General features: G+C 45.6%; 1 protein-coding gene across 1 annotated transcript in view; it reads left to right on the top strand.

Moving 5' to 3' along the window:
* IGDCC4 (immunoglobulin superfamily DCC subclass member 4) overlaps positions 1-26,041 on the top strand; it is an 88,053-nt gene that overhangs the window by 6,727 nt on the left and 55,285 nt on the right. Inside the window, exon 2 of the mRNA XM_053988744.1 lies at positions 23,226-23,555. Within this exon, the coding sequence (XP_053844719.1) occupies positions 23,226-23,555 (330 nt within the window). The remainder of the gene's footprint in view (positions 1-23,225; positions 23,556-26,041) is intronic.

Below are 26,041 nucleotides of genomic sequence, written 5' to 3'. Positions count from 1 at the left end.
CATGGCCTGTGAAGACACTTCTGAAGGCACTTTGTGTTGTTCCATAGCAAGGCATCTTGGCAAAATACCATCAGATAAGATAAAAGGAAAAAGAATCTCAGGATCAGATCCAACACCAGCTCCTTTGCTGGGTTGGCAAAAATTGTTTAGATTTTCCCTCCCCAGATTGGTTTTGTAAACATAATACTGCCTATTAGCCATGTAAATTACTGTCATTGGTGGCAGTTGTTGTGATGGAAAGATAAGTATCTTGAAACTCCAGTTTGATTTACCCTTCCTGTCCCCCCAGCTTGCTAACCAGTTGTTTGTGTCAGTGCTGATTGCGGCTTTTGTCAGAGAAATCAAAATATTGATCAAATTTATTTAGCTCTGTGTTCCCTAGGTCACAGTAAATGCAACTTTTCTTTCTTTTTCCTTTGTACTCCTTTTCTCTGTACCGAAAACAAAAGGAACCGTTCCTCAAGAAGATGAGCCATACGTTCCCAAAGTCAAAAGTCATCCACTTGAAGAGGATCCTTAGGAGCAGGCTTCCTATCTGGAGGCTTTCCTCAAGAGTCTGTCAGTGGAAAATCTGGCGAGCAGCATTAGCACAAGTACTATTGTGGAGTTTTCTTTACATGCAGAGTGGGGAGAGATGGAAGTTTCTCCCAGCTGCTGGCAGAGAAGAGCTTCCCATTTACTTCATGCTTATGGCTGCTGCCAGGATTTGCTGTTTAGCAGCAGAGGAGTTAAGTGAGGGGTGAAAGGCTTCAGCAACACTTCAGCATCCGGGCACGAGGCTGAGCTGTCAGATCATTCTTTGTTTTTACACCAGTGAAGGCACTTGGGATAGCTGAGTATGTTTAAGGCAAGCAGTATATTGTGCTGCCTTCTTGTGTACTGTGGCAAGCTGAGACGTTTCTTGTTCCAGGTTTAATGGTTGTGAGCATCTCTTAAAAAAGGCAACACCCACTTCTGACTTAAACATTTGCTGTGGGTGCTTGTCCATCAGGAGGCTGGTTTGACATCCTCGCTCAGCGATGTGCACCTTCAGTTTGAGTTCAGCCCCCTGGGGTTTATATGGGTGCGTGAAGACAGGTACTGGTATGAAGAGCCTCTCTGTGAGGATGTGTACACTCACTGAATTTCCTGATAACCTGCTCTTTACTGAGCTGAGTGCATGCAGGTCCTTGAGTCTTTCACCTGTTTTCCATCCCTAATCTCAGCCTTCTATAGTAACAGTAGTAAGTAAGCCCTGCTCTTCTCAGCAGTCAGGTGTTTGCTCTGCTGGGGAAGTCTTTTATTGCTTCAGTTCAGAGCCTGACTTCTTGGATCTGGACCGTGCAGATCCCTAGGGCACCAGTTCCCCCCCGCTCAGTTCAGAGCTGCCATTCAGCTCAGACAAACAGTACTGGATGTGGCTTTCCAGATGTGATGGGATCAGAGCCAGCTGAGGGAAAAGTAAAGAAACCTTCATCTCCCAGAATGTCTCTTTGCGGTGCAGCTGAGCCATTGCTGAGGCAGATTTGGGGTGTTGCAGCAGGAGGCTCACATGCAGGAAACCAGAGGAAGCATCAGGAAGGGGCACATCTGTGTAACTTCCATTTAGATTTTAAACAGAAGGGCTAAGTTGGTATTTGGTATGTGGTATGTGCAGACCTGTAAATGAAAATTCCTGAATACTTTTTTGTGTATTTTAAAGTTTGTGAGGTTTAAAAAAATGCTGCCCTCAAATGGAGTATTTCCTTCTCACCAGAAACTTGTTGGACTGCAAATTGGACAGAACTAATTTTTATAGCATTTTCTAAGTTGAACTAATTGTGTATTTTGGAAGGAGGAAGACAATGATGTGAATGTGTGTTTTTAGATAGATTTCATTAAAAAGGTGACTTGGATTATCCTGCAAGTTATCTGAGCAATGTAAAGGTTTCTGCTGGAAAATGCAAGTGATTATAGGCTGGTGACTAACAAATAATCCTTGGCTAATATGGGTTGGACTCAATTAATGTTAATCCCTGCTCAACAGTAGTAAAAGTTGGATAAAGGAGATTTTGCAAGGCTGTTGTTGACCTGAATGTGAGAATGATCACACAGCATTCCCTGAAATAACTGGCTCTCTGGAAGAGACATCATTCTCATCATTTGTTTCTAAAAGTAGAGAAGGAGCTATTCAAAGTGGCCCAAAATTGCCTGGTTATGAAGATGAGGATTTCTTCTGTGCTGGTGTTATGTGCTGAGGCACAACAAACCTCATTAAAGGAGGAGCAGCAGTGATTAGTCTAGATTAATGGAAATAAATCTGGCTTTAATAATAAATGAGGTTGGATTCCTTGGTCCAAAGCAGCCACCATCTATAGTGCTCATCTAGCAGTTGGATGCACAGAGGCAAAACTGTCCTCACTGTTGAGAAAAGTGGGTGATCTGGGGTGCTTTTGTTGAAATCTCAGTGTTAGTCCAGGTGTATTTTTTAAGATATGTTTTGGTGAGATGAGCAGAAGCTCAGAGACAGCCAGGGAGAAGCATCACATCCAAGCCTGGAGCCCCATTGATCCGGGAGAGCCCCAAAGTGGTGCGACAGTCCCCACAGGAATTCTGCTGCTCGGATACTGTGTGTCGAAAGCATGTCCTTCACCATTTGGAAGCAGACCCGGGCCTTTTACTGCTTTGTCCTCAAACTGTCAGGTTTCAGCTGGCTGCAGCTTTGGAAAACAGAAAGATTTATGTGCTCTGAAGAGAAACTTTTGCTGACAGTGGGTAAATGCACTGTAGATGCTGGAAAGTTAAACAGCTAAGTAGGTGTGAGGCGTTTTTGAAGTAGGTTGTGAAATATATTTTCTTCCTGTTGTTATGATAGATGTAAGTTGAAGTTTGGAAATGGGAGGGCAGATTTCCACCCATTCTGACTCTCAGTCCTACCCATGTTCAAAAGTTTGTACTGCTCCTTGTTTTCCTCCACCTTTACATGCATCCTTGTAGCCACAGATATGGGTGTTGTGTTTCTATTTTTCCTACCACAATCCCTGAGCTGTAAGAGTCACTTTGCTCTTTCAATAATAACTGAATTTCCAGATCACAACCAGATACTGCCGTTTCAAACAGGACTAGGTAAGAAGTTAAGCCAGGAGGATTAAAGTCCCAAGGTGGCCAAGTCCTTGGTAAGACCATGCATGTCTAGCTGTGAGCACCCCTTTGACTTAACAGTTTATCGTCTCCCGTTTTATTTTCTCTGTCAAACCTGCCCTTTTATCTGCTATTGTCCCAGCAAGGCTGGCTGGCTGGCTGCATTGATAACATACCTGTGGGGTTAGGTGATAACAGAAAGAAGCAGAGCAGGTCTAGATAAAGCAGGGGTGGTCTACGCCCATGGAGGGAGTTGGTGTCAGACGCTGCAGCTGTAGCCAGGCAGTGAAACCCAGATGGGTTTTGTGACTTCCCGAAGGAGATGTGGTGGGTGGTGACAAGGCCTCCCTGGACAGGCTGGTGCTTTGTGAGGACTCCCACACTGTCTGTTCTCTCTGCAAAATTAACTCCTGCCCTAAGCCCCCCTCACCTTTGCCTTGTGTTCCTGTGCTGCGTGAGTGGTGTGTGTGTCCTTGTGTCCTCCCAGGGAAGTGACACCTCTCTTGGGGCATTGTGGGCTTGCAGTGACAGTCGTCTGCACTGAGCTATTAAAATGTACTTTTCTGTTAGTTCTCTTTGTTGCTGTTCTGAATTGTCTTTCTTCCCCTGTGTGCTGGCTCATTATTTCTTATTAATTCATGGTTTGTGCAATTACATGGGAAATGCAGGAGAGTTGTCAGGAATTTGACGAGCTTGACTTCTCTTCTTGGAAGTAGATGACTTTTTTCCAATGCAGCACGGGAGGGTTGGTTCTTGTCCTTTCTGAGTGACAAGTTGCACATCCAGGCCTTTCCACAGGGGTTTTGCAGGACAGGTTGGCTGTTAGCAGAGAGCTGGAAAGCACAAGAAGCAAGGAGAGGGTCTATATGTGTATTTCCTTGTGTACCTGGTAGGATTGAAACCAGAGCTGTTCTTTGACATTCTGTAGCTGCTCTGCATTATGGCACTTTACACCCTGCCCTGAAGACACACTCCAGTCTCGGAACTGCAGCCTATCAAGAACAAACAATGGAGGCTCTTTGCTTAACTTTTTTATAAAAGACAGAATTGTACAATAAATAGTTCTAAATACATGCCAGAGGATTTTGCTTGTTGTGAAAGCTTTCAGCTCAGTCTGATGAGTGTGTGTGTCTTGGGTTGTCACTGAAGTGACACCCCTGCAGAAGGGTTCTTTGCCCCTTTTTTTTGGAGACAGTATTTCAGGTAAGAACAGAGATGTGATCTGGTCACTTTCTGCAAGGAGAAAGCCATCACACAGCAAGATGAGAGGGCTGTCACTGATTAAAATGTGGCAGTTTGGCTGCTTGTACCTTGCATTTTATTGGCAAATCTGTTGTGACCCTGGGTTTCCCGTATGAAAACTCCTCTTTTTTAAGGGTTGTATTCATGCATTGACTTCCCAGCTGCTAGGAAGGATGTCTTCTTGATGGAAGCTGGACTAAGCTGTTTCCTGGATGGCTTCACAGCTAGACTTCAGGCTGTTGGTAGAGAAGGAGCTTTACCTGCCCTTCTCCTTCCATTTTTATTTTCAGGTGAGCTGCAAAATCTCATTACCCATGGCAGTGGCAGAGCTTTGAAGATTTCTGACTTAATTATCTAATTTGCACTGCAAGTAGCAGTAAAATCCATGTGCTGTCAGGGGGACTTTGCTGTTGTGGCAGCTGTGCAGTGGTGGGAGAAAAAGGCTTTGTGAAAGGGTTGGTGCAGAGGGTTTGCTTCCCACAGTGCAGGCTGGCTCAGGCTGCCTGCACATTCCCAGCTGAACTGGTGCTTTCCTGCAAGACCTGGATGGGCTGAATGAGGTATAAGTGAGAAGTTACCACGTTCTGGACTCCATCTGAGGCCCTTCAAATGCTTTTTTTGGGTAATGTTCATGAAGGTCCAGCTCAGGAGAGGCTGGACCATTGTCTATGGAGGGGCTGCTCAGTTGTGGCATGATGTGTAATTAAGAAAGTGGTGGGTTAAATATAGCAAGTTTCAGTGGTGTGTGAGAGCTGTGATGAGAGCCATGTATTTGCACATCATTTCTGAGACTCTAATCTTAGAATCATGTCTCTGTATTTATGTCTGGATATAAGGAATCTTCTGCTGTTTGAGTGAAAGGGATCAAAATATTAACTCTAGCTATTCCTACCCTGCAACTTCAGTGAAGTGTTGCTACATCTCTTGTAGGCAAGGAACTTGTGAGGAAGAGGTAGTCGAAGTAACACTAAACTGTGTAGCAAGAAGGCAAGAAAAAGGAGTGTGGGAATATTAGGTGTCTTGATCATGAGTTGAAGGCAGAGGGATGAGAAAGATCTTTGAAGATTAATATCTTTGATCTTGAAGATGATGAAAAATTCAGAAACATTAGAGTGTGCTCCATCCTGGTTTAATTTCTTGTCTTTTTGGGTCAGTATCTCTGTGCTTCCTAAACCTAATGGAAACAGTAAAAACCATGGCTAAAAAGGATCAAGGTGATAGTTTGTTTTCAGATGCTACAGGTAGCTGTCTCTGAGGGGTCTGTAAGAGCTATTTTCTCTGACCTCCTCTCTAAGCTGTTGTTCAGAGTCATCTTCCAAGTTTCTGCGCTGTTGTGGCTCAGCGGAAGGCAGCGAATCTGTTCCTGTGGCAAAACTGGGACCTGTCACAAAAGCTTGGCAAAATGCTGGTTCCCCCTGGCACGATGTGAGGGTCTGAGTGAACCCTCCCAGTACTGATCTGTTGTGATGCCAACCAGTCTCTCCAAGGCTACTGCTTATTCCTAGCAACTCTCCCTGTGACTTGTGTAGCCAGACCACTGATTGCTGAGTAAAACAAGTGTGCAAAGTCAAGTAATCTTTGTACATCTCGAGTACTGCTTTCCCTTTCTGTGGTTCCAGATAGCAGCTGGGAGAAAGTTGGTTTGGAAAACAAAGCTGTTAGGAACTGTTTGTTTAGACACAAGGCAAAATGAAAGTGAAAAACATAATCTGTCTGTCCCCCTCCGCCTCCCACCTTCTTTTTGTTTAAAATGTCCACATGCTATTTACTTTCAATAAACAAAAGATGTTTCCTATAAGCTGGTGTTTACTAGTAGGGGTATGTGATTTATTAGAAAACAGAAATCCCTTCTCATGCCTGTGTGTTCAAATTGGAGCAAGAGTTCATGATTTTATAGACCTTTCAAGAACAGATTTTCTAAAGCAAACAGTGAAGAACTGTTAAATTATAGCCATGTAAAACAACAGTGTAATAGTGTGATTGCTCAGTAGTAATGGTTTTATTATTCTGTAACAAATAGGAGTGGTTTGGGCTGCTGGGAGATAACGTGGCTTTTCTTAGATAGCTTTGGAGCTGATTCAGAGAAGCCCATTTTAGATTTTTCTTTTCCTCATGTTAAGGAGATATGGAGTGTATGGGTATTCCCTTACCTCAGGATCGGGGAAGGTGCAGCTTCCAGAGAAGCAATTCAGAGTTTCTCTCTAGAGCCTGAGAGCCACTGGTCTCACATTGTCCCTCTGAGTTAGGGTGTTACTCCACCAGCATTTGCTTGAGGTGTCTTTGTAACATTTCTCTTTAGAGAGAGAGAGTGATGCATTCTCCCAAGAACCGTGGATGATGGGCACTGTGTCCAGGCTTCTCAGCCCTGTCTGAGGTCACGAGCCATGCAGGACTCCCAGGCAGTGCAGTGTTCAGGCCAGGGCTTTGGGAATGAGCTGTGGGTGCTGCTGAATTCTTCAAACCCCTGGGCATGAGCAGAAATATCCTTGGAGTGCCTGCCACTGTCATGTCTGGATCCTCTTTGTACCTCATCTACTCCTTGCTTCTTACATGAAGCTTGAGCAAGTTGAGGTGCCGGATGCCTGGCCTTGCCTCTCTTCCACGTGTCTGTCACCTCTGGATGCTGATGATGGTGCAAATGGCTGTTGGAGGATGGTCTGTGCTCCCTCGTGCAGCTCTGCCAGCTGTGGCTGTGTCAGTCACTTTGTCACTGCAGGTAGTGAATGCGGGGCACGAGAGGCTGTGTGGTCTCAGCTGGAGCTCCTGCCTTCTCCAGCCTTGCAGTTCCCGTGTGTGTGAGGGTGCCTGCCTGGAGCCTGGGTGGGATCCCTGACAGATGCATGCATGGTGCCCTGGCCCTCCTCCAGCTCCCAGTCATTGCAGTGACCTCTGCTGAGACACGTGTGTTGAAAGGCACCCATCTCCTTTGTTTATTCCTTTCTTTCTCCGGATTCTCAACTTTTGCCTAGTAGATTAGGCTTATTTCTGGCTGCTCTAAACATGTGCCTGCTGGAAGACCTTGTAACAGCTTACTTGGGCTCTTGGAAGAAATTATCTGTGCAAAGACAGCCACGGCTTGTAATGAAATAGCTTTACAGTGACATAGTTTTAGTGCTGCAGTGTGTCTCTGCTGATTTTCAGGTTGTTCCTGGGCTAAAAATATGGCTCATTAAGACTTCTGTAACAGGATGCAACCATGTTTTAAAGATATTCCTGTGTGTTACAAAGTGATTTAACTGATACTGCATTTGGAGACCTACTTTGTAGGATCTTTTATCTGAAGTGGAAATGAGGAAAGAATTAAGTGTGTGTGTTTCTGATGGTGAGGATGTGGTGCTGGCATGGAAGGCTGAGAGGACTTGGGAGCTGCACTGGTGCCTGGTGCTGACTGATCAAAGCCACTGGACCAGCTGCTTCCATTTCTGGTCTTCCCTGTCCCCAAGACAGTCAGAACTGCATGGAAAAGAGTTTTACCACCTATTTCATTTGAAGCTGGATGCACTTGAGAAGTGTTGAACAAATGGACAGTAGCCTTTCTTCTCCCTGGGGACAGCTTTTACATGGATGGGAAGCTACAGATGGGGCCCAAGGCAGAAATGCAAATAGGCAGGGCTGTGATACGAAGCATTTGGCAGCATCGCAGGCTTAAAAGCTTCGTCCCCACGGCTGCTTGATCCTGCTTTCTCAGTTGTGCTGACACAGCTGGTTGTGGGCTGTACTGTGAACTGTGCGAGTGGAGCTTTGACCTCAAAACTGTGGGATTAGGGCCTTTGCTGCTGGCACCGTGAAGCTGGCCCAGCCCGGGCCATCCCAGAGCTGCTGTTGGGAAGCCCTCAGAGATGTACTCCCTGTGGTTACAGCTTTGCAAAGAAGAGCAGCAGCGAGCACAAACAGCTAATTAGTTTTTATAACCCTCTTTTATTTGCTTTTGAAGACACGAGTCCTTCCTTTGCTTGCCCGGCTCCTGTTCACTGTGGTGACAATGTCAGCGCGGGTGTGTGAAGCTCAGGTTACGCGGGGAGAGTTCAGACAGGTTTGGTTTCAGTACAGGTCTTGTCCCTGAGCTGTTCCAGCACTTTCCTGACAGGAGGCAGTCGGTGTCAGAACAGGTTTGGCCCTGAGATATGGAAAAAAAAAAATGGGTTTGAGGGGCAGATCTCCCCCAGTAATGAGTTCAGCGGTGGGCTGACTGTTTTTTGTAGATGTAAAGGTCAGATCTGTTGCCTGGGTTATGTAGAGAGGTTTTGTTCTGGAACAGCCTGCTCCTGATGAACTCCCATCTCTGCTGAGCTGCCAGGCACTGCTCTAAAATGTGTTTTTCCTACATTTTCCTCATCAGTGAATGTTGGAAAGGTCACTTTTTTCTAAATATTCCATTGTTGAGTGTTGAAGAATTTACTTTTTAAGTATGCTCATTTAAGGCTGTGAAGTTTTGTGTTCATAACAGCAACTTGGACAGCTTTAAACTCCCCTGGTTTTGAGCCTGCCCTACTTGGAGTTTGGTTTTAATCGCAAGTTTTAACAAATTGAGTCTATTGAAAATATTCTCAGTGAAACACCCTCATTTTTTTTCTCAGAAGCCGTTAGCTGTCTTCAAGAAACAATATTTTAATTGAAGTCATGATAAAAGCAGAGCAGCAGTGGTTGTTGTAAAGCTTAATTTATTAAACAGCCTTGTTTTTAATGCAAAAAAAAAAAACTGTAAAGAAAAAAGAAGCTATGCACTTTAAAACTGTCAAAATAAAACCTACAACTTTGAAGTCTTAAAATACTTTGGGAAATGCTGAATGTTTTTGACTGGTTATATGGAACAGCTGAACTGACTTAACTGGAACAAAATTAGAGGAACAAAGAGGTTTTGTTTCCAGAGTGTATTCTTTGCCCTTTGACAGCGCTGTCTGGCTCACACTCCAAGTTAGATACATGGAGCAGGTCTCTGTCAGCTTCCCCCTCACCCTTTGCTTAGACTTTCCACATAGGCAACCCCACTGGAACAACAATAATATGCTTACAAAAGAGCAAAAATTACAGGAAGATTCAGGGGCAAGAGCAGAATCTGAACCTGCCGTAACTATTGGGTTGGTTTTTTTTGAAGGAGCCAGAGTTTCATATTGATGGTGCCACATGTCAGTGCTGAGTTTGGGGGTACCTTGGGCTAGCAGGGCTTTTCCTGACTGGTGATTGATGTTGCATCCCACACAACTGGGCCTTCTCAGAATGGTCTTGAAGTAAGTGACTTTTTTCCATGGAAGATACTCTGAAGATCTCCCATTGAACTCTTCCTGTGTACCCAGCAGCTTTCATCACCAAAAGAGTGAGAGGCTGTCTGTGCACAGAGGATATGCCTGGCTTGGTACTGGCACTGTGGCTCTGGGAGGTGTTCATGTGCTCTCTTCTTCTGTCATTCCAGGCTATTTGCCTGAGAACAGCCTCTCTGAAAAGTCTGTCTTCTGTTAAGGAAGGGCAGACAGCAGGACGAGATGAGCAGCTGAGAAACGGGGCTCTTGTTTCCATGCAAATGTCCTATAAAGAACAAAAGAGGGGAAGAAGAGATGGGGTCTGCCAGCAGAAAGGCTTCAGAGTTGTTTTCCATGAGAAGCATCAAGTCCATGTGAATGTAATTTTTACACTGTAGTTGCTGTGGGTCTCATGGGTGAGTCACAGATGCTGCTTTTGTTTTGGACTTCTTGAGAGCTAAATCCTCCTCTCTGTGGGAATTTTGCTGCTGAATTCACTACCAGAGAATTAGTGCTTTTAGGATCTGGTGCTGAAATGAGTTACCTCTTGTTCCCAAATCTCAGCTTGTACAGGAGGTAGGATGCAAATGGACACGAGAGGTACCTCGTGTGCCCCTGGGTGTTCCACTGTGTCTGGCTCTGAGGATGCTGAGGGTGCGTTTCACTGACTGTAGGACTGCACTGTGGTTTCTTTCCCAGTGCATGGCAGAGTGCTTACTTCCCTTTCCGTGGCATGCTGGGAAGGTGTCAGAGGGTGGGAAGCCCTTCGTGCTAGCTAAGACCACTAGGAAAACAGTGTTGTGAGCAGCAGCCTCAGCCTTGCTGGAATTGACTTTTAAGCTCTTGGGGAGGAGTTGGGACTGGAGATAGAGACAGCCCTGTGATGTGTTTGAATTGATGTGTCAATGGCTCTTGGGGACTTGCTGCCATTCACTGCAGCAGGAGCTGGGGTGATTTAAGACTTGGCTGCTCAGAGCTCCCTGTAGTAGAGGGAACCAGATTGAAAACAAAGGCAACAGGAGTAAATATACATCTGCCTCTTCCATCACTGCCCCCAGCAAGGCAGAAGCCTCCCTTTATCAGCATTCACTTCATTTTCAGCTATGGGTATCGAGTTGAGTTGCAAGCCAGTTCAATGCTGGAGCAGATGCACACTGAATTTAGTAGCTTGCTTAGAAATAAGTATCAGCAAGATGTCATAGAGGTTAGGCTCATTATGAGATCTCATTAATTCTGTGAAATACCCTGTAGAGAATATATTAATATTCTTATTCTGTTGACATATATTAACATATATAATAGTTGTATAATTGTTACTAATAATTATGATAATAATAAGCTTCTACTGGTAGACAAGTCAAAATGGATATTCAGAAGTTCCTGTGGGTACTTCTAACCCACAGTTCATGGACAAGAGGTGCTGGTGCCTACAGTGACAGTTCCTCTACCTGCTCCTGCGTGGGAGTAATGTGAGCCTGGAGGCCAGATTTCACAAGTACAATTGCTGTCTGTCTGCTTGGTTGGGTCAGGAAGTTTGGGTCGAGAAGCTCCTGTGCTCCTGGCTGGAAATTACCGTTCCCTACCCTGGCATTTGCTGCCGTTCAGCAGAAGCACCTGAATTTGATGTGCCTGCTCTTGTGCCATTGCAGTGGTGCAAAAGTAAAAATCACCTTCAGCCTAAAACATTGGTTTGCAGAAGCCAATTCTGCCTGGCCCTGCAAAGAGATCACTGTCAGTGACAGTCTCATCCAGGGGTCTCCTTTCTTACAAACTCCAGGCTTTTCAGATCGCTGCCCTAGATGAGATAAAGGTCTTGGTTGTGTGTGTTATGTGTGCATAGTTGCCACCCTACTAGGCCAAATCTTGCCATTAGTTCTAACAGAAAACCAGAGGGTGCCCTGATTTTTAAATCATTAAAAGAACTCAAAGACACATGGATCTTGAAAGGTTCTGGATTAAAATGTGTTCTTCTGTTTTCTTAATATAAGACCTGCTAACAAGCACATGGAGACCCACAGCGATTACAATTCAAAGCTTGGTTCAAAGGGTAAAACTCTTCTTGATTTATTGGAGAACATTATTCTGTGGCATATCTGAAGGCCAGATACAGGGTGACAAACCAGCAGGATTATGGCAAAGCAGTAATATTCAGGATTGTCCAAAGAAAGATTAACTTTTCCAGCCAGCTTTTACTCATGCAAATTGCCACCCGCCGTGTTGCAATAAAGAGCAGAAATAACTAAATATTAAATGCTGACTCGTAAAGGAGAGTCATCTAAAGTGCTTTGTGTTGCAAGATTTCATGAAAATGGTTTTGAAATGTTCTGCTGCATTTACCTTACAGAGAGGCCAGTTGTGCCAGCTGGCAGGTGCTCTTACAGTGCATCATCCTGGAGCTGTTTGGGGTGGAGCCTGCGTGCTGGAACATCCCGTCCAGCTCGCAGGGGTCAAAACAGGATTGTTCCCACTAGTGCCTTTTTTCTTTTTTTTTTTTTTTTTAATAAATAAATGTTAAAAGGTTTTGTCCAGTGCAGGTATAAAAGTCTCCAGCTTGGTTTCAGTCTCTTTTTTCTGGGCAACAGTTCCAAATCACTCCCTTCCCTGGCAGGGGGATGGCTCTCTAAAGTACATCTTAGGGTTCCTGGTCTTTAGGATCAATGCAAGTTGTGTTCAGTGAAGGTCTCTTTCATTAAGTTCATATTATACAATAGAAAGGACATTTTTCTTCCTAGTGTGACCCCATTGCTCTGTGTTGTAGGTAACTTGCATCCTGGTGCCCAGTGTTACAGTTCCTGTTTCCTTTATGAATTGCTCTTTCCACTGCTCCCGTTGTTAATCCTTACCTGCTCTGGGTTTTTATGGTATGTTGGATCTTTCTTTTTCTTTGCCTTTTTTTTTTTTTTTTTCAGTAGCCTGCATTAAAGTTGTGTGTTCTTTACAGCAGACATCTTGGGCTTGATTTTTTTTGTGTGTGTTTGTGAAGCATCCAGTACAGTTTCAAGCTCACCCCAAGCTAAACACTACAACCTATAGATCTTGTCCTGCTAAAGCTTAGAGATTATGATTTCCCTGAGTTTTGCCAAGACCCTGCTGGGCTGGGTCCAAAAGGTGAATTCAGACACCACCCTCTGTCTCTAGAACTTTGTTTCCAGCTTCAATCCTTGCGTTCTCTCCCCTCTGTTTAATTAAACCCCGCTGTAACGAATGCTGTGACGCCAGCTGCCATGCTTTGGCAGGTAGCAAGCACAGGGCAGCAAAACCTCCAGCTAATCCATCCATGCTATGAAGTCATAAGAATCTTGTTAATTTTTAAAAAGCCCTTGATGCCCACTAATCCAAATCAATTTTAATTTCTTTCATAAAGTCATGCTTCCATTTAAGCTTCAGCTAAGAATTACAGCTAATTTGTTCGATTTTATAACAGTATAATTGAAAAAGTGATTTTAATGTCCTGGCAACCATATTCCCTTTCTTTGGTTGTTAATGAAAGAATCCATTAAAGTTAAATGATTTGGGCACAGATTCAAGTTGAATCGCCTGAATATTCTAGGGGAGTGTTTCTGACCATCTGCTGCTCTGTCATTGGCGTTTGTGTTGTAAATGGGACCGAGAGAAGGACTTCACAGGTCTTGTTCAAACCATTAAGCATAAAATATCATTATAATTTTCTGATCTCAGTGTAAATAGTGGAAATACTCAGGAGAGTTGGGACTGCTCTGATGTGTGGGATCCTGCACTCATAAATACTGCTGCTGAGCAGTGCTCCCACATCCTTTCCAGGGGATCTTGTGGCTGTTTGTATTGATTACAGTACATCGTTCAGCAGCAGGTTGTAAGTTCGTTTTAATGACAGGCAAGACAACTGGAACTGGAGCCTGTGAAGGGGAAAGCACACGTGATGGAGAAGTGTTTTTCCCTCTGCCTCGAGTCACACTTGCCGTTTCCGTCTGGCTGCGATCGGAGCGGTGCGTCCCAGGGAGGGTTGGTGAGCGTGAACAGACGCAACTAATAAATTACAGCAGCTGTTGTCACTCCTGCCTCCTTTGCAGAGAGCCAGGGTGGGCGAGTTGGGGCTCTGGGGCCAAGCTGGCACTCCAAGCACAAGCCTTGTACGCCCAAGCAGGGGCAGAGTCAAAGGGCTTCTGTCCTTTCTCTGTAACAAACTCTTCCTCTTTCCTTTGCCGACGAGCTTTCTTGCTGTCCTTGGTGCCTCGCAACACGCCTGACATGCTGGGAAGCAAGATGGACAGTGAACCAGGCCATGAAATTCAATGGAGGTGTCTCTGACTCTCACTGGAGGTGGATGAGTCTTTGGGTGCACCCTTAAAACTGGAAGTGTGCCTGTCTTGCAATGTGAAAAAAATAGAAAATAAGATCATAGGTGATGTGTTTCTTTTGAAATTGTGAAGTATAGCCCAATTTTCTAGAGGTCTTTAAAATGAGGGAGAAGCAGGATGGGCTCTGTCTGCTTGCTCCACAGCTATACACTGCATTTTGTGTGTAAAATTTTGAGTTAAAAAGGCTAAAGAATTGTCTGGTAGAGAGGATAGGATGTATTAGCTGGGAAGTTTGACTGGTGGATTCAGTCTTGGAGTGGGGATACTCTTTCACTCTGACTTTTCCTAAGGTTTAGCATTGGGTATGCTTTTTTTTTAATACTGTAGGGTGGTGAGAACTTGAGTGATAAAATATTCACTGTTGGAACTGAACATTTTTCAATTTAATGTATTTATATTCATATCTTTGGAATATGCAAAGCCATTAACCCAGGGGGGAAGAGCTACAAAACACTCTTAAACTGTAGCCCACAGGTGAAGGATTTTTGTATATTTATTTGGCAATATTAGTTTCTAGTTAAGAGACTTTTCTCAAGAGGGATGATACTGAAGCTTGTATCATACTGCATACTTCAGCTTTCTCAGGCATGAAGAGATGAAAGTGTATCCTAAAAGTATGCTAAACTGAAACAGTTGAAGTATAAAAATAGGTAATGTAACAGGAGATCTGCTTTCAGACTCCTGTGTCCTTTGCAGATAAAGCGTATGTATGATGAAGTAAAATCAGGAACTTGTGCATCTCACAAAAGCAAAATAACTGGGTTTCCTTTCCAACATCAGTGAAAAATGCAGGAAGTCATTATGTGTTTAAATGGGTGTCAGTGAGATCATGCAAATCCAAGGCAGTTGTTTTAGTCTACAAATCTCAGGCTTATTCAGCCTGGACCCTCAGCAGCACAATTACAGTCACTGCAGCAAATGGGCCTTCTGATGTTAACACCAGCAGATAACAAAAATAGCATTTAATAACTTTCATTAGAGTTAGTGTTTCTAGGGCTTTGGGGCTTTGCTCTTTCAAATCATTTACATAATTTGCAGGTACAAGCTGCTGTGCCAGACTGTCCATCTGATTCTTCCTCTGATCAGAGCATATTAATGCACTTGTTTGATGGTCTGTTACCAATAATTACCTTGGATTGCATTAGGAGCATTTCCAGCATTGCAGCTGGTCTGTATTTTTCACTAAGTGTATTTCAGGGCCCAATTACAGGACTGTGATGTGTTATTGTTCCAGTGTGCTTGTTCAAGCTTGTGATTTTAATGTGCCTCCACACTGTAAATCTCTGAATGCAAACCCAGGGCTCTGTCCTGAGTTCCCCATGCATCCCGTGCTTGCAGCAGCTTCTGCAGGGATTGTCTCAGCATTCCTCATTGGCTTTTTAAGAAGGGAAAGATGAGGGCCAGGTGATTGACATTGCCTTGGAGATGTTTGTAGAGTGAAGCCTGAGGTTTGGTGCTCTGTGTGGTGGGTGTGGAGTGGCTGGGAAAGGCACAGGAACAGCTCAGTCCTCCCTGGATCAGGCAGTGTGGGGATTGTGAAGAGGCTTTCAGGAATTTTAGTGTTTAAGTCACTTTGGCACTTTGAGCATCCTTCAGTGCAAGGGAGGCTCACGTTTATATTGCTCTACACGGGGACACCTCTCCCTGTCCTGCTATGAGACACCTTGGGGAGAAGACCTGAAAAAGGCTGAGTTTAGCAAATCTGGATTTTGAAATTCTAGGCTTCCTCTGCCTTCAGAAACCCTTCTGGGGTCAGAGGGGAGAAAAGTGAACGCTTAACCTTCGTGAAAGTCAAGCACTTCACTGTTATAATTGCCATTGACAATTCAACACAATGAATAAATTATTACTGCTATTGATTTGTTTCATCTTTCTGGACCATTTGTTGCAGGGGATACATCAGCATAACACATCTCAATGAGAAGGAACTCAGTCTTGAGAGCTGGTGTGGTGTTTGTTCCTCTCTGTTAGGCATCATCTGTAGACAGATATTTGTGCAAATCTGATGCTTCTGTGGAAGCAGGAGAGCATTTAGTCCTTTCTAGAAATTGGTTGGCATATTACTGGGTTGGAATTTCCAGGGCTGTGTGGGTTGGTGGCTTTCATGGTCTTGGGTGGCTGAAATGAACAGCTTCAGTTGACTTCAGCATTAGGAGCATTTTCAAAAATACTTCCATGGAGACCTTTTCAGCTGTTCTATTTCCTTGGTGTTTTCCTTGGTGTATGTTGCATTTATACACAAAGGTATTCACTGCCCCACGTGAAAAAAATTAATTCAATCCCAGCTCAAACCAGCACATCTGTTTACTGTAATTACAGCTTCAGATGGTATCTTTCTTTCCAGGTATGGCCCATAAACAACGTTGCATGTGTTTTAGATGTTTCTTTCATGCCATCCCTTCTGCTCTTTTGTTTTGACCTGGAGATTTGAACAGGAGAAAAGCCAGAGGCTCATGCCCAGCATTGTTCTTTGGGGAGAGCTGCATGCTCCAACTTTCCCTGACAGTGCTCACCCAGGGTCCGGATATGTGCCAGGACTTGAGGAGCACCAATGTGCACCCAGGCCCAAGCTGGGGAGTGACCAGGACACTGTACCTACACCGTGGCTGCAGCTGGATGTGTGCAGGGTGTGAAGGGATTGCTCTTGGCACGGCCTCCTACCCAGCCCCTTGATGTGGGGACAATGTGACACTCTCCACATGCTGCCTCTTGCTGCCTGCAGTGCCGGGCTGGCACCCAGCTGCTCATGAAAGGCTGGGATCAGCTTAGTGACAGGGGATGATCTGAGAGTCCCTTGCTGCCAGCTGGATAAATACTCCTGTAGCAGTGGGAGATGCTGCATTATTAAAGAAACCATCCTGGTTGCTTATATGCAGAATTAGGATAAGGTTGGCTTCCCACTGGTGAGCACTGCTCAGCACTGGAACTGCTCTGCTGTGCCTGGATAGCAAGTGTTAATAAAATGGTCTTTTCAGCAGCTCTGGAGATTAGTTTTGGGAGCCTTCTGTTCCAGAGAGGCTTAATGGGTGTTGAAGGTGTAACTTTCTTATTCCTGTTGCTATCACAAGGTGGAAAGTTCCAGTAACATCTGGTAACTAAGCAGGGAACATAGGGATCTTGACCCTTCTGTCTCACAGGCCTCCTTACAGTTTAGTGGAAGAATGTTTTCTATTTTATTGTGCCGTGGGGAGGCTGAACAAGGGGATTTAGTGATGTCCAGCTCCTCTTTCAGCCTCCCATTCTGTAGAGATCATGGGAGTGGGGTGCTCCAGGCCCAGAGCTCCTCCGGTTCTGCTTTCAGTGCTGGTGTTGCCGAGCACCCAGCACGCAGACTGTCGGAGACCTTCCTCCAGATTTCTTTCTGGGTCACCACTTGCCAAGTGCAATTGCCCTAAAAACAGACTGAGACCAAGCTATTGACTTGTAATTGTCAATGCATAAAGTTTCCAAGAAGAAAGAGAGCTTTGTGTGGCTTTAATGGGGACACACTGAAGTATAGTCACTCTTTGAATTAGACAATGGGAACGTAAAGATTTTCTACAGCTCCTAAGAGCCTCTGAAGAGCATCGGCAGAAGGTTACATTAAGCAGAACAATGGCACAGTAGTTGGCTTGCTGAGAGGTAGGAAAACCCTTTGGAAGGAGTAACTTCACTTTTCTTCAGTGCTGTTCACTCCCAATTAAATAAGATTAATTGTGCTGTTGAGTTACAGGAGTTCAACATCCAAAATAAATACATAAATTAAGGCAGGCGACAGTGCAGAGGCTCAAATGCAGTTTGAATTCCTGCCACCTCCTGTGGGATGTGGAGGGGAGAGAGGAGCCCTTTCCTCTTACTGCCTGATATCCCACAGAACACACACGACGACCAAGCACTCTGCTCTCCCTGCCTGAGCCATTTTCTTGCTCCTGGGAAGGTTTTCTTTGGCTGGATCTCCGCAAGGTGCACAAGCCAGTTTCAAAGTGCCAGATGTGTGTGGAATAGGAAACATGCTGGCCAGGCTCCAGGCTGTGGGACCTGCAGCACAACAGCAGCTCCCCAGGAAAATCTTCAGCTGCCAAGAACTAGAAGTGATGTCAGCTCTGGAAGTGTGTCAGATTAGAAACCCTTGTACTTTGCTCCCTGTGAAGTATTAATCTCCCAAGGCCTGTGCCGTAATGGGTCCTGTCTGGCTTGGCTCAGCTCTCTTGTTTTGGGCTGCGAGTATTGGAGGGCTTTCACAGGAAGGCACTGGAGGCTGTCAGGATTTTGGCTGCTTTGGGCTAGGTGTCCTTGAGCTGCTCCCAGGGCCTCACTCAGCTATGCTAAAGATGGGCCTCCCCTGCCTTGAAGTGAAGGTCTGAGCTTTGGAATTGTTGAGTGGGCTGGGGTTTGTAGGAGTGGTTGTGCCTTGGGATCTTGTGTGTGTCTAAATGTCTTTGGCTTTCCCTAGCTGAATGAGTTTCTTGAAGAGACAATAGAATTGATGGAGATGTGCTGTCAGTCTTACAGGCCTTACTCAGGGGTTGTGGATCAGGTGATTTCAGCTGTGCTAGAAAAAGAACACAGATATGCCAGTGCACTGAATCCGTTTTGGTTTATGCTTGAATGTTTTGTTTTCACAGTAATTACTAAACTGCAACTTGTTCTCCTCTGCACAAAGCCATTTGTCTCCTGTTGAACAGTAACCTTTTATTTGCTCGTGCTGTGTAGCAGAGCTCAAGGACATGTTTACTAATGATAGCCAAAATTTCACCAGAACAAGCTTCACCCTTGTCTAGGTTTTTCCACCTTGATTTAAGTGGTTAAACCTCAGGGAAGGGATGGGAAATAGCCTTATGTGCAAGGATACAAATGGGGATTTATGCTGTTCTTAGTCATGCTCCCAATTCCATGGTTTTGGAGTACTGCATGTCCTGGATGTAAAAACACTGCTGTGAGGGTCTCACCTCTGCCCAAGTAATTGCATTGTCAGCAATCTGTCAGACCTTGCTGTGTTGCTCGCTCACACTTCATCTGCTTAGTTGTAGATTTGAAATTAAAACACAGCAGAATACGTTCTTTTCCCCCTTTACTCAGTGGTATGTTGGGCTATTCCTGCCTCCCTTTGATGTTGGGGAGAGGAGATAATAGGAGTGGGGTTTGGCTGGACGCTGAGATGTGCGACCAGGGAAGGGCTGTTGGCTGGTTTAATGTGGATTTTCAGAAGCCTGCCTTGGATCTGAACTCAGGCTGGCAGGGGCTGTGCTCCCATGGAGGGCAGAGGACAGCTTTGTCCCTTGAAGATTTGACGACCTTTGTTCATTTGAAACGCCCTGTTTTTTTATGCCACTCAACAGGAGACTTTTTAATTTACTTCACTGGGCCTGGATGCCGGAGGTGGATGGATGGCTGATGGAAGTGAGGAAATAGATGGGAGAAAAAGAACATTTTCTCCTGGGCTGTTTTTATGCACAATATAGCCTAGGGGTTAGCAACACGAGGGAGAGTGAAAAAACCCTGCAGAGCCTGGGTCAGAAAATATAATTTTCATGGGAACAAAATGCTTTTAACTTGCTACATCAAAGACCCTCCATTCCAGAGCATTCTCTGTGTTTGAATACATCTGCATTCCCCTGGAACTCTGTATGTGAATGCACAAGTATGTCGTGTATCTACACTGAGTGTGTACTTGCACCTACATTATGATCTGAAAGCTGTTACTGCCCACCTTGGAATAGCTCAGCAGCTGAAACTACTTCCAGCAGGAGTCAAAAGCAAAAAGCTTGGCTCCAAAAGCACAGGTCTGTAGCTGGAACACCTGCCTAGGACTGATGTGTAAAAATCCCTTCTGGCTCCTGTCTTGGAAGCCCACCTTGACTACATTCATTACAGCATCACCTCTGGCAGGTAAGAGGGTGGAGGTGAGCAGGAGGTTGCACGAGCACGTGGCTCTGTGCTTAACCAGGGTCCTATCCATTTCTGTCACTACAAGATGAAGAATGGAGGTTAGGAATAGTCAGCAGCTTCTGTAAGCACTTAACATTCCTGATTTCATTTGTCTTTGATCTCACTTGGACTAATTTTACTCTCTTCTGATCCCTTCCCTTGAAGGGGCTTTTATCTCATTGTCAGGCTTGCTAATTTAGTGTGGTGTTTTGAACCAGACCTCCTCCTATGTTTCCAGAGCCTGGAAGGTATTTTTTCCTTAATCGGGGAGTGTTTATGCAATTCTTTGAACATCTTGGGACAAAAGTCACACTGGGGCTTTTTGCAATGCCAAGTCTGCACTCTGGACCCTACTTCTCAACCTCTGTATGTGCAAATGGCTTGTCACTATAAACTTGCAGTATTTTGGGGCCAAAAGGGCAGGAAGGAGGGCTGGATGATTCGGGACAGGTCAGAGCAGTCTGGTGTTGGGTGGGTACTTCATTTGCTCAGCTGCAGGCCTTCCCAGCAGGCTGTGTAAATAATAAACAAGGAGGGGTGGTCACACATGTTTGACCAACCAAGTAGAAGCTTGGATGCCTGTAGATTTTGACTTTGGGGAGAAGAACTGGGTGATTTTGGGATATAGAAACATCACCATATGTTTTTGAAAAGCAAATACTTTTTTGTTTTCTGTGATGGAAAGTATGTTCTGTTCTTATTCTGCTACAAGCAGGTTGAATTGACTTTTTAAGGAATTGAAGTTTGAGAGGCTGATAATTGCTTCTTACTGTGGGAAGCTGCACTGCAGATCCCTTCTCTATTCCTGGCTGTCCCCTCACACTTCACCTTTGAAAGAGGAGGAGTATTTTCAGCAAAATGCCATTCTAATTACTGTCTGAAGAAACTAGAAAATAGGACAGAAACACAGGCTGTTTTCCCAAGTGATGAACAGGAGCTTCTAAAGATGGCAAGTGTAAGGAAAGGCAAAGAATGAAGACTTTACCCACCAAAGTTTCAAATCTTTTGGAATAAGCTCTGCATCGCACAGCTTAGCCTTTGCCATAGCAGCCCTGCCTCCACAGAGGTGATGTGTACACACAGGCTGCCTGAACCCTGGTGACATGCTGCCAGCAGCAGCTGCTACAGGGACATCCCTTCGGAAAAGTGTCTGTGTCACTGCTCCTCCATGGATGAGGATTCTCAGGGATGAGGCTTCTCATGACAGCATCTGAGCATGCCTTCCATCCTGAGCTCACCTGAGTTTTCTCCAGCTGTTAACCCTCTCCTGTGCTTGTCCATGTCACCTTCACAGCTATTTGGTGTGCTAAATTTCTCACTACTCATAGTTTTTTGGTATCAGCTGTCTTGCATGAAAGGCTTCCAGAGGCAGTGTCTTTCCAGTACATCCAGGGCAGCCTTTCAGCTTCATGTTCCCCTGGGAACCATTTATCCTCCTGGGGAGCCACTGAGTTCTGTAGCTTGCTGTGATCCTCAAAGGACCAATCTGCCCTAGGAGACATGAATGGGCAGAATTGCCCTACAGGCACCTGGTGACATTTGCCTGACCTGAACCTGCCAGGGCTGTGCTGGCTGACAAATCCAGGAATTGCATTGTGGTGCGTACACACTGGGAGCTCAGGGATGTCTGCTGCTTCTGCCTGTGCTTTCTCCCTGCAGAGTGTGAGATAGCAGCATGGTGGAAGCATCCATGTGGGAAAACCCTAAATGCAGGGACTTGGCAGGTAGCTCTGTGTTGGCAGCGGCTGCCCCTTTGCCACGGAGTACATTGCCTGGCTGTTGTGCTGACTGTGACACGGGCATCTCTGTATCCTGCTGGATTCGTCTTTGGGAGACTGCCCTCTGGATGTCCTAGTGAAGGTGACAGAAGAGGGTCTGTTCTGTCTCTTAACAATGGCAATCAACAGGCAGGGTTCTTTTGTGGCCTTCTTGTCACTGAAGGAACAGAGCTGGCTAACACCGAGTTCTCAGTGGCCGTTGTACAACCCAGCAGCGATGACAAACCTGACAAGTTCCCGTCCCCATGGGCACTGAATTGGCCACGCATGGGGACAGGGTTAGGCACTTCCTTCCAGGGGCACCTGCGGTTTCCAGCACACTCCTTGAAACAATTCCATCTCCCCGCATATGTAATTTTGCGTGTCATTGCCCCTAATTGCATGCTTAACACACACTCTTTTTAAAGTGCAACCCTTTTATCAGCAGTAGGTAGTAGCAGGTTTAATAGGGTGTTTGAATTCCTATAAAATTAATCTGTAGCCTTCTGCGATAGGAGACGGGCAGGGAGCCATGTGGTTCATATCCAGTGTTGATAAACTTGTTATAGAGGCAGGAAACATTTCTGATTGGAGCAGTGACAAAATAATTTGGAGCAGAGCCATAAAAAGAGTGGATGGTGATGGTTTGAGCACAGCAGAGATTGAAATTGCTGGTGTGTGGAAGCAGCGCTGCCAGCTAACATTGACTTAGTGTCTCTGGAGAACTCTAACGGCAAATGCATTTTATTAATGGCAATATTCTTTTAGGAAATGCTGAGCATTGTTTCAGAGGTGGAGCCCCCTCGAGTACGTGGGTTTGGAAGTTGGCCAGACCAAGATCTGTTCAGCTGAGCTTGTTGCTGGTCACTGCTCTGGCCTCTGGCTGCAGCAAGAAGGTTGCCTAAGGGCACGTGCTGGGTACTGTCTGCTAACAATCAGAATATCCTTTTCTAGTGCAGAAAATGCATCCATCCATTCTCGCTCTGAATTCACCTGTATGGGATAAAATGCTCAGAGACAGCAGGTCATGTTTTTAACTGTTCTTTTATTGTCTTTCCTTTGAAATGTGTTTCCCAGAACATGAACATCAGTGGGAGTTGCTGCTTTCCCAGCTGCACTTGAGCTCTTACTGCCAGTAAGAGGGGGAGCTGCTCTAACTAGGTTGTGGTCATTGGCATTGGAGTGCTCCATGGGGCTTGGAGTGCCACATTGGGGCTTACCCTTAATTGTCATGTGGGGGTTGATCAGCCTTGGAGGAGGCTCTGACCTGCAGGTGAGAGGGAAGCCTGCCACAGCCAGTCATGGGAGGTTGGGGCCCTTACCTCATATTCTGTGCTTGCTCTTACTGTTACCACCTCTTCACCTTCTTCCAGCTGCTTTCTGCTTGAATCCAGCATGGAAACAAATGTGGACAACAGGGGTGGCTGCTTGGCCCATTGAGAATGGCCAAGAAATGGTGCCAGTTGTACAAGCATAGGGATGGGGGATAGAGAATGCAGTGCACAGGAGTCATGGACTGTGCTGGTCACCCAACAGGGCTGAATTTCACCTGGTAACTCCATCCATGGTTCCTTCGCTGTGTAAAACTGGGATGTGATTAAATCAAGGAAAGTAACTCCCACTGCAACACTGTCTTTTCTTTGCAGGGAGGCTGTCTGAAGGGGATTCTCTGGAGCTGAGCTGTAGTGCTGGTCCTGCAAAGGTGATACTGGAGCCAAACCAAGTGGTGATTTTGGACTGTAACCTGGCCCCTGTTGAGCAAGTGATCAATATCACATGGAAGAAGAATGGGTTTCCACTAGTGGAGCAAGAACATCTCCATGTACTTCCAAATGGATCACTCTTCATCTCATCCCAGGCTGTGGCAAAGGACAGTAAATATCCAGAGAGGGATGGTGCTGAGGGTAATTACTCCTGTGTGTCTCACACCTCCCTAGGGACTGTCACCAGTCAAACAGCTGCAGTCAGATTTTCAAGTAAGTGTTCTGGGGGTTTTGTTCATTTTCTTTCCTTTCCCTCCTGGTACTTATACAGAAATCTGATTCCCCAGGAGCTTGAGATGAAATGTCTGTGAAATAAAATCGTAATAATGTTGTATAGATGGGATTGGAGATAGTCCACAAATAAGCAGTGGTCTCTTCCTGTTATCCCAATGTTAACATCCTGTGTAACTCTCGCAGGTAAATGCTATCAGCTATGAATTAAAGACAGGACCCTCCTCTCTCCAAAAGACAGTGCTTGTTTTTGCAGAGAACTTCAGAGCCCTGAGTGCAGCATCCTGTGCTTGGAGAGGTGGCTGTGGGGGGGGGGGTCTGGCTGTGGCAGCCTTGTGAGGTAAATATCCCTTTGTATGGAGGAGGTGAAAGAAAGGGCAGTTTTTGTTTGGATTGAGAAGGACACTCCGAGATCTGAACTGCTGAATCTCTGCACAGAGTTCAAGAATAAAATCCCGTTCTATTCAGGCTTGGCTCCTGGGGGCTATTTTAAGTGAGTGCAAATAAATGATTCCTTGACCTGCCAAAAAGGTGAGGCTAGAAAATAATGCAAATACAGTAACACTTCTGTCTAGTACAGTGACTTGGGTATGTTAAATGTTGCTAAAAACAGCTGCACAGGCACACCATGGGAGCTGTGGTGGGTGAAGATGCAGAGATAATGTCCTGATACTCCCTTTACACTGGGATGTTTTTAGGCTCTGGTACCTCAGACAAGGCCATCCAGGTTTGGCCAAGTGAGTGTTTCAGTCTGTGAGCACTGTGCTGTAGAAACCAGAACTGCTGGTGAAGCTTTGCCAGATGAGGGGAAAATCTTTGACCTTTGCAACACATCCTCCTTTTGTGCTCAGGAAATGTTTAGCATGCCGTCAGGGATCCTGCACACAGGTATTGTTTGGGAGGAGCTGTCACTAGTCCAGATGGATTTATTTAGCTGCTCCTGCCTCAGTCCCAGACAGCCTGAGTTAGGATATATTTATTCCCTTTTAGGGATGACTTACGTTGAAGTGTGTGCTGTGTCTTGCCCAGTGGCAATGGGCTGTGTCTCTTTTATGGTCCTGGGTTTATTGTTTGGTGTCTTACAAGTTAGAACAGTGGAAACATCTCAAAATGGGGAGGCTGACTTAAATTGCCCTTCTCTCCTCCTGAATTTTTCCAGAGGAGCATACATGGGTGATGCCTCTCTCCATCCCCTCCTGTGTTTCTCCCAGAAATGGGAAATTTGAGGTGAACTCTTTCCTTATGTGTACTCATATGTCTCCTTTTATTACCATCTGCACAGGGAAAATGCTGCTTCCATGGCACACACGTGCACCTGACATAACATATCCATTTCTGAGCAGGGAGCAGCGAGAGAATTGATTAATGAAATGCATCTCTTGCTTCGATTTGTTCCGAGGGTTGGGCAAAAGCACTTCCTCCATTAGCATTCAGCTGGAGCAAGTGAGGATTGTAAAGGCTTGGGTTTTTTTCATTTTTTCCTCTGCCACTGAACACGGTCTGTCCAAAGCTGGATGGAGTGGATGGACTTGCTCTTTGTGCTGATTGCCTTGGGGACTGCTAATCAGGACAGGGCAGAAGAAAACCTGTTCAGCAGGTGGGATGTGTTATTCCTGCCATGAGCTTGTCCTTCTGACCTGCAGGTCCTTTCCTTCCCTGGAATGGGGTTTCTGTGCAGGGCTGTAGGGCTCTCTGTGCCACTGAGTCTTGCAGTAACAAGTAGGAGCATTGGGTATTCGTAGCACCTCCCTTGCTCAGCACTGGTTTGGTGCTGTTGGTGTTGTGTTTCAGGCTTGTGGGAATCCACTTCTCTCCCTGACAGCCCCAAGAGCAGCTCTAGCACCTCTGTGTAAGGGCTGCCAGCTTCCCATTGGAGGAAGGGGATGCTCCAGGCCAGCAGTGAGCCCAGAGGCTGGAGGAGGCCTTTTGGAGCAGTCAGAGTGCTGGAGTGGTGGAGGTTGAATGGCATGTGAAGGCTGTGACAGTGTGAGGGCTTCCATCCTTCCACCGTGGTCCAGGAATTCAGTTTGTTGGCATTTTACTGGATAAACATATGGCTCACTGCCCAGTGTTCCCTGGCACCCTGTATGCCACCAAGGGACCCATGCCATGGTCCCCATCCATACCTCGTGGCAGTGGTGGCCATGGCAAATGGGGAGGAGCAAAGCTGTGAGGGTTCACGTGTGCCTGTTAAACAAGCAGCTGTTCAGGCTGATAAATTGGGTTTGCAGGTTTTCCTGAGCCCCACGTGCTTCCACATGGAAGTACCAGGGGCGTTATTGTAGTTGTGGGAAGGTGTAGCTTTCTACCTATTAATAACTACATTGATGAAGATTTGTTAAAGCTTTTAATTTAGCTTAAACATTTTGTGCAGGGGAGGTTGTAGAAAATTACAGTAATTGTGACTGTCAGATGAAGACGTTTGCTGTGCCTGGAGGGAATGGGCCAGCATCGTGTGGCTGCTGGCA

This window comes from Vidua macroura, chromosome 12 (genome assembly GCF_024509145.1).
Source record: "Vidua macroura isolate BioBank_ID:100142 chromosome 12, ASM2450914v1, whole genome shotgun sequence".
NCBI classification, from domain to species: Eukaryota; Metazoa; Chordata; class Aves; order Passeriformes; family Viduidae; genus Vidua; species Vidua macroura.
This window is presented reverse-complemented; position numbering and strand designations above follow the sequence as displayed.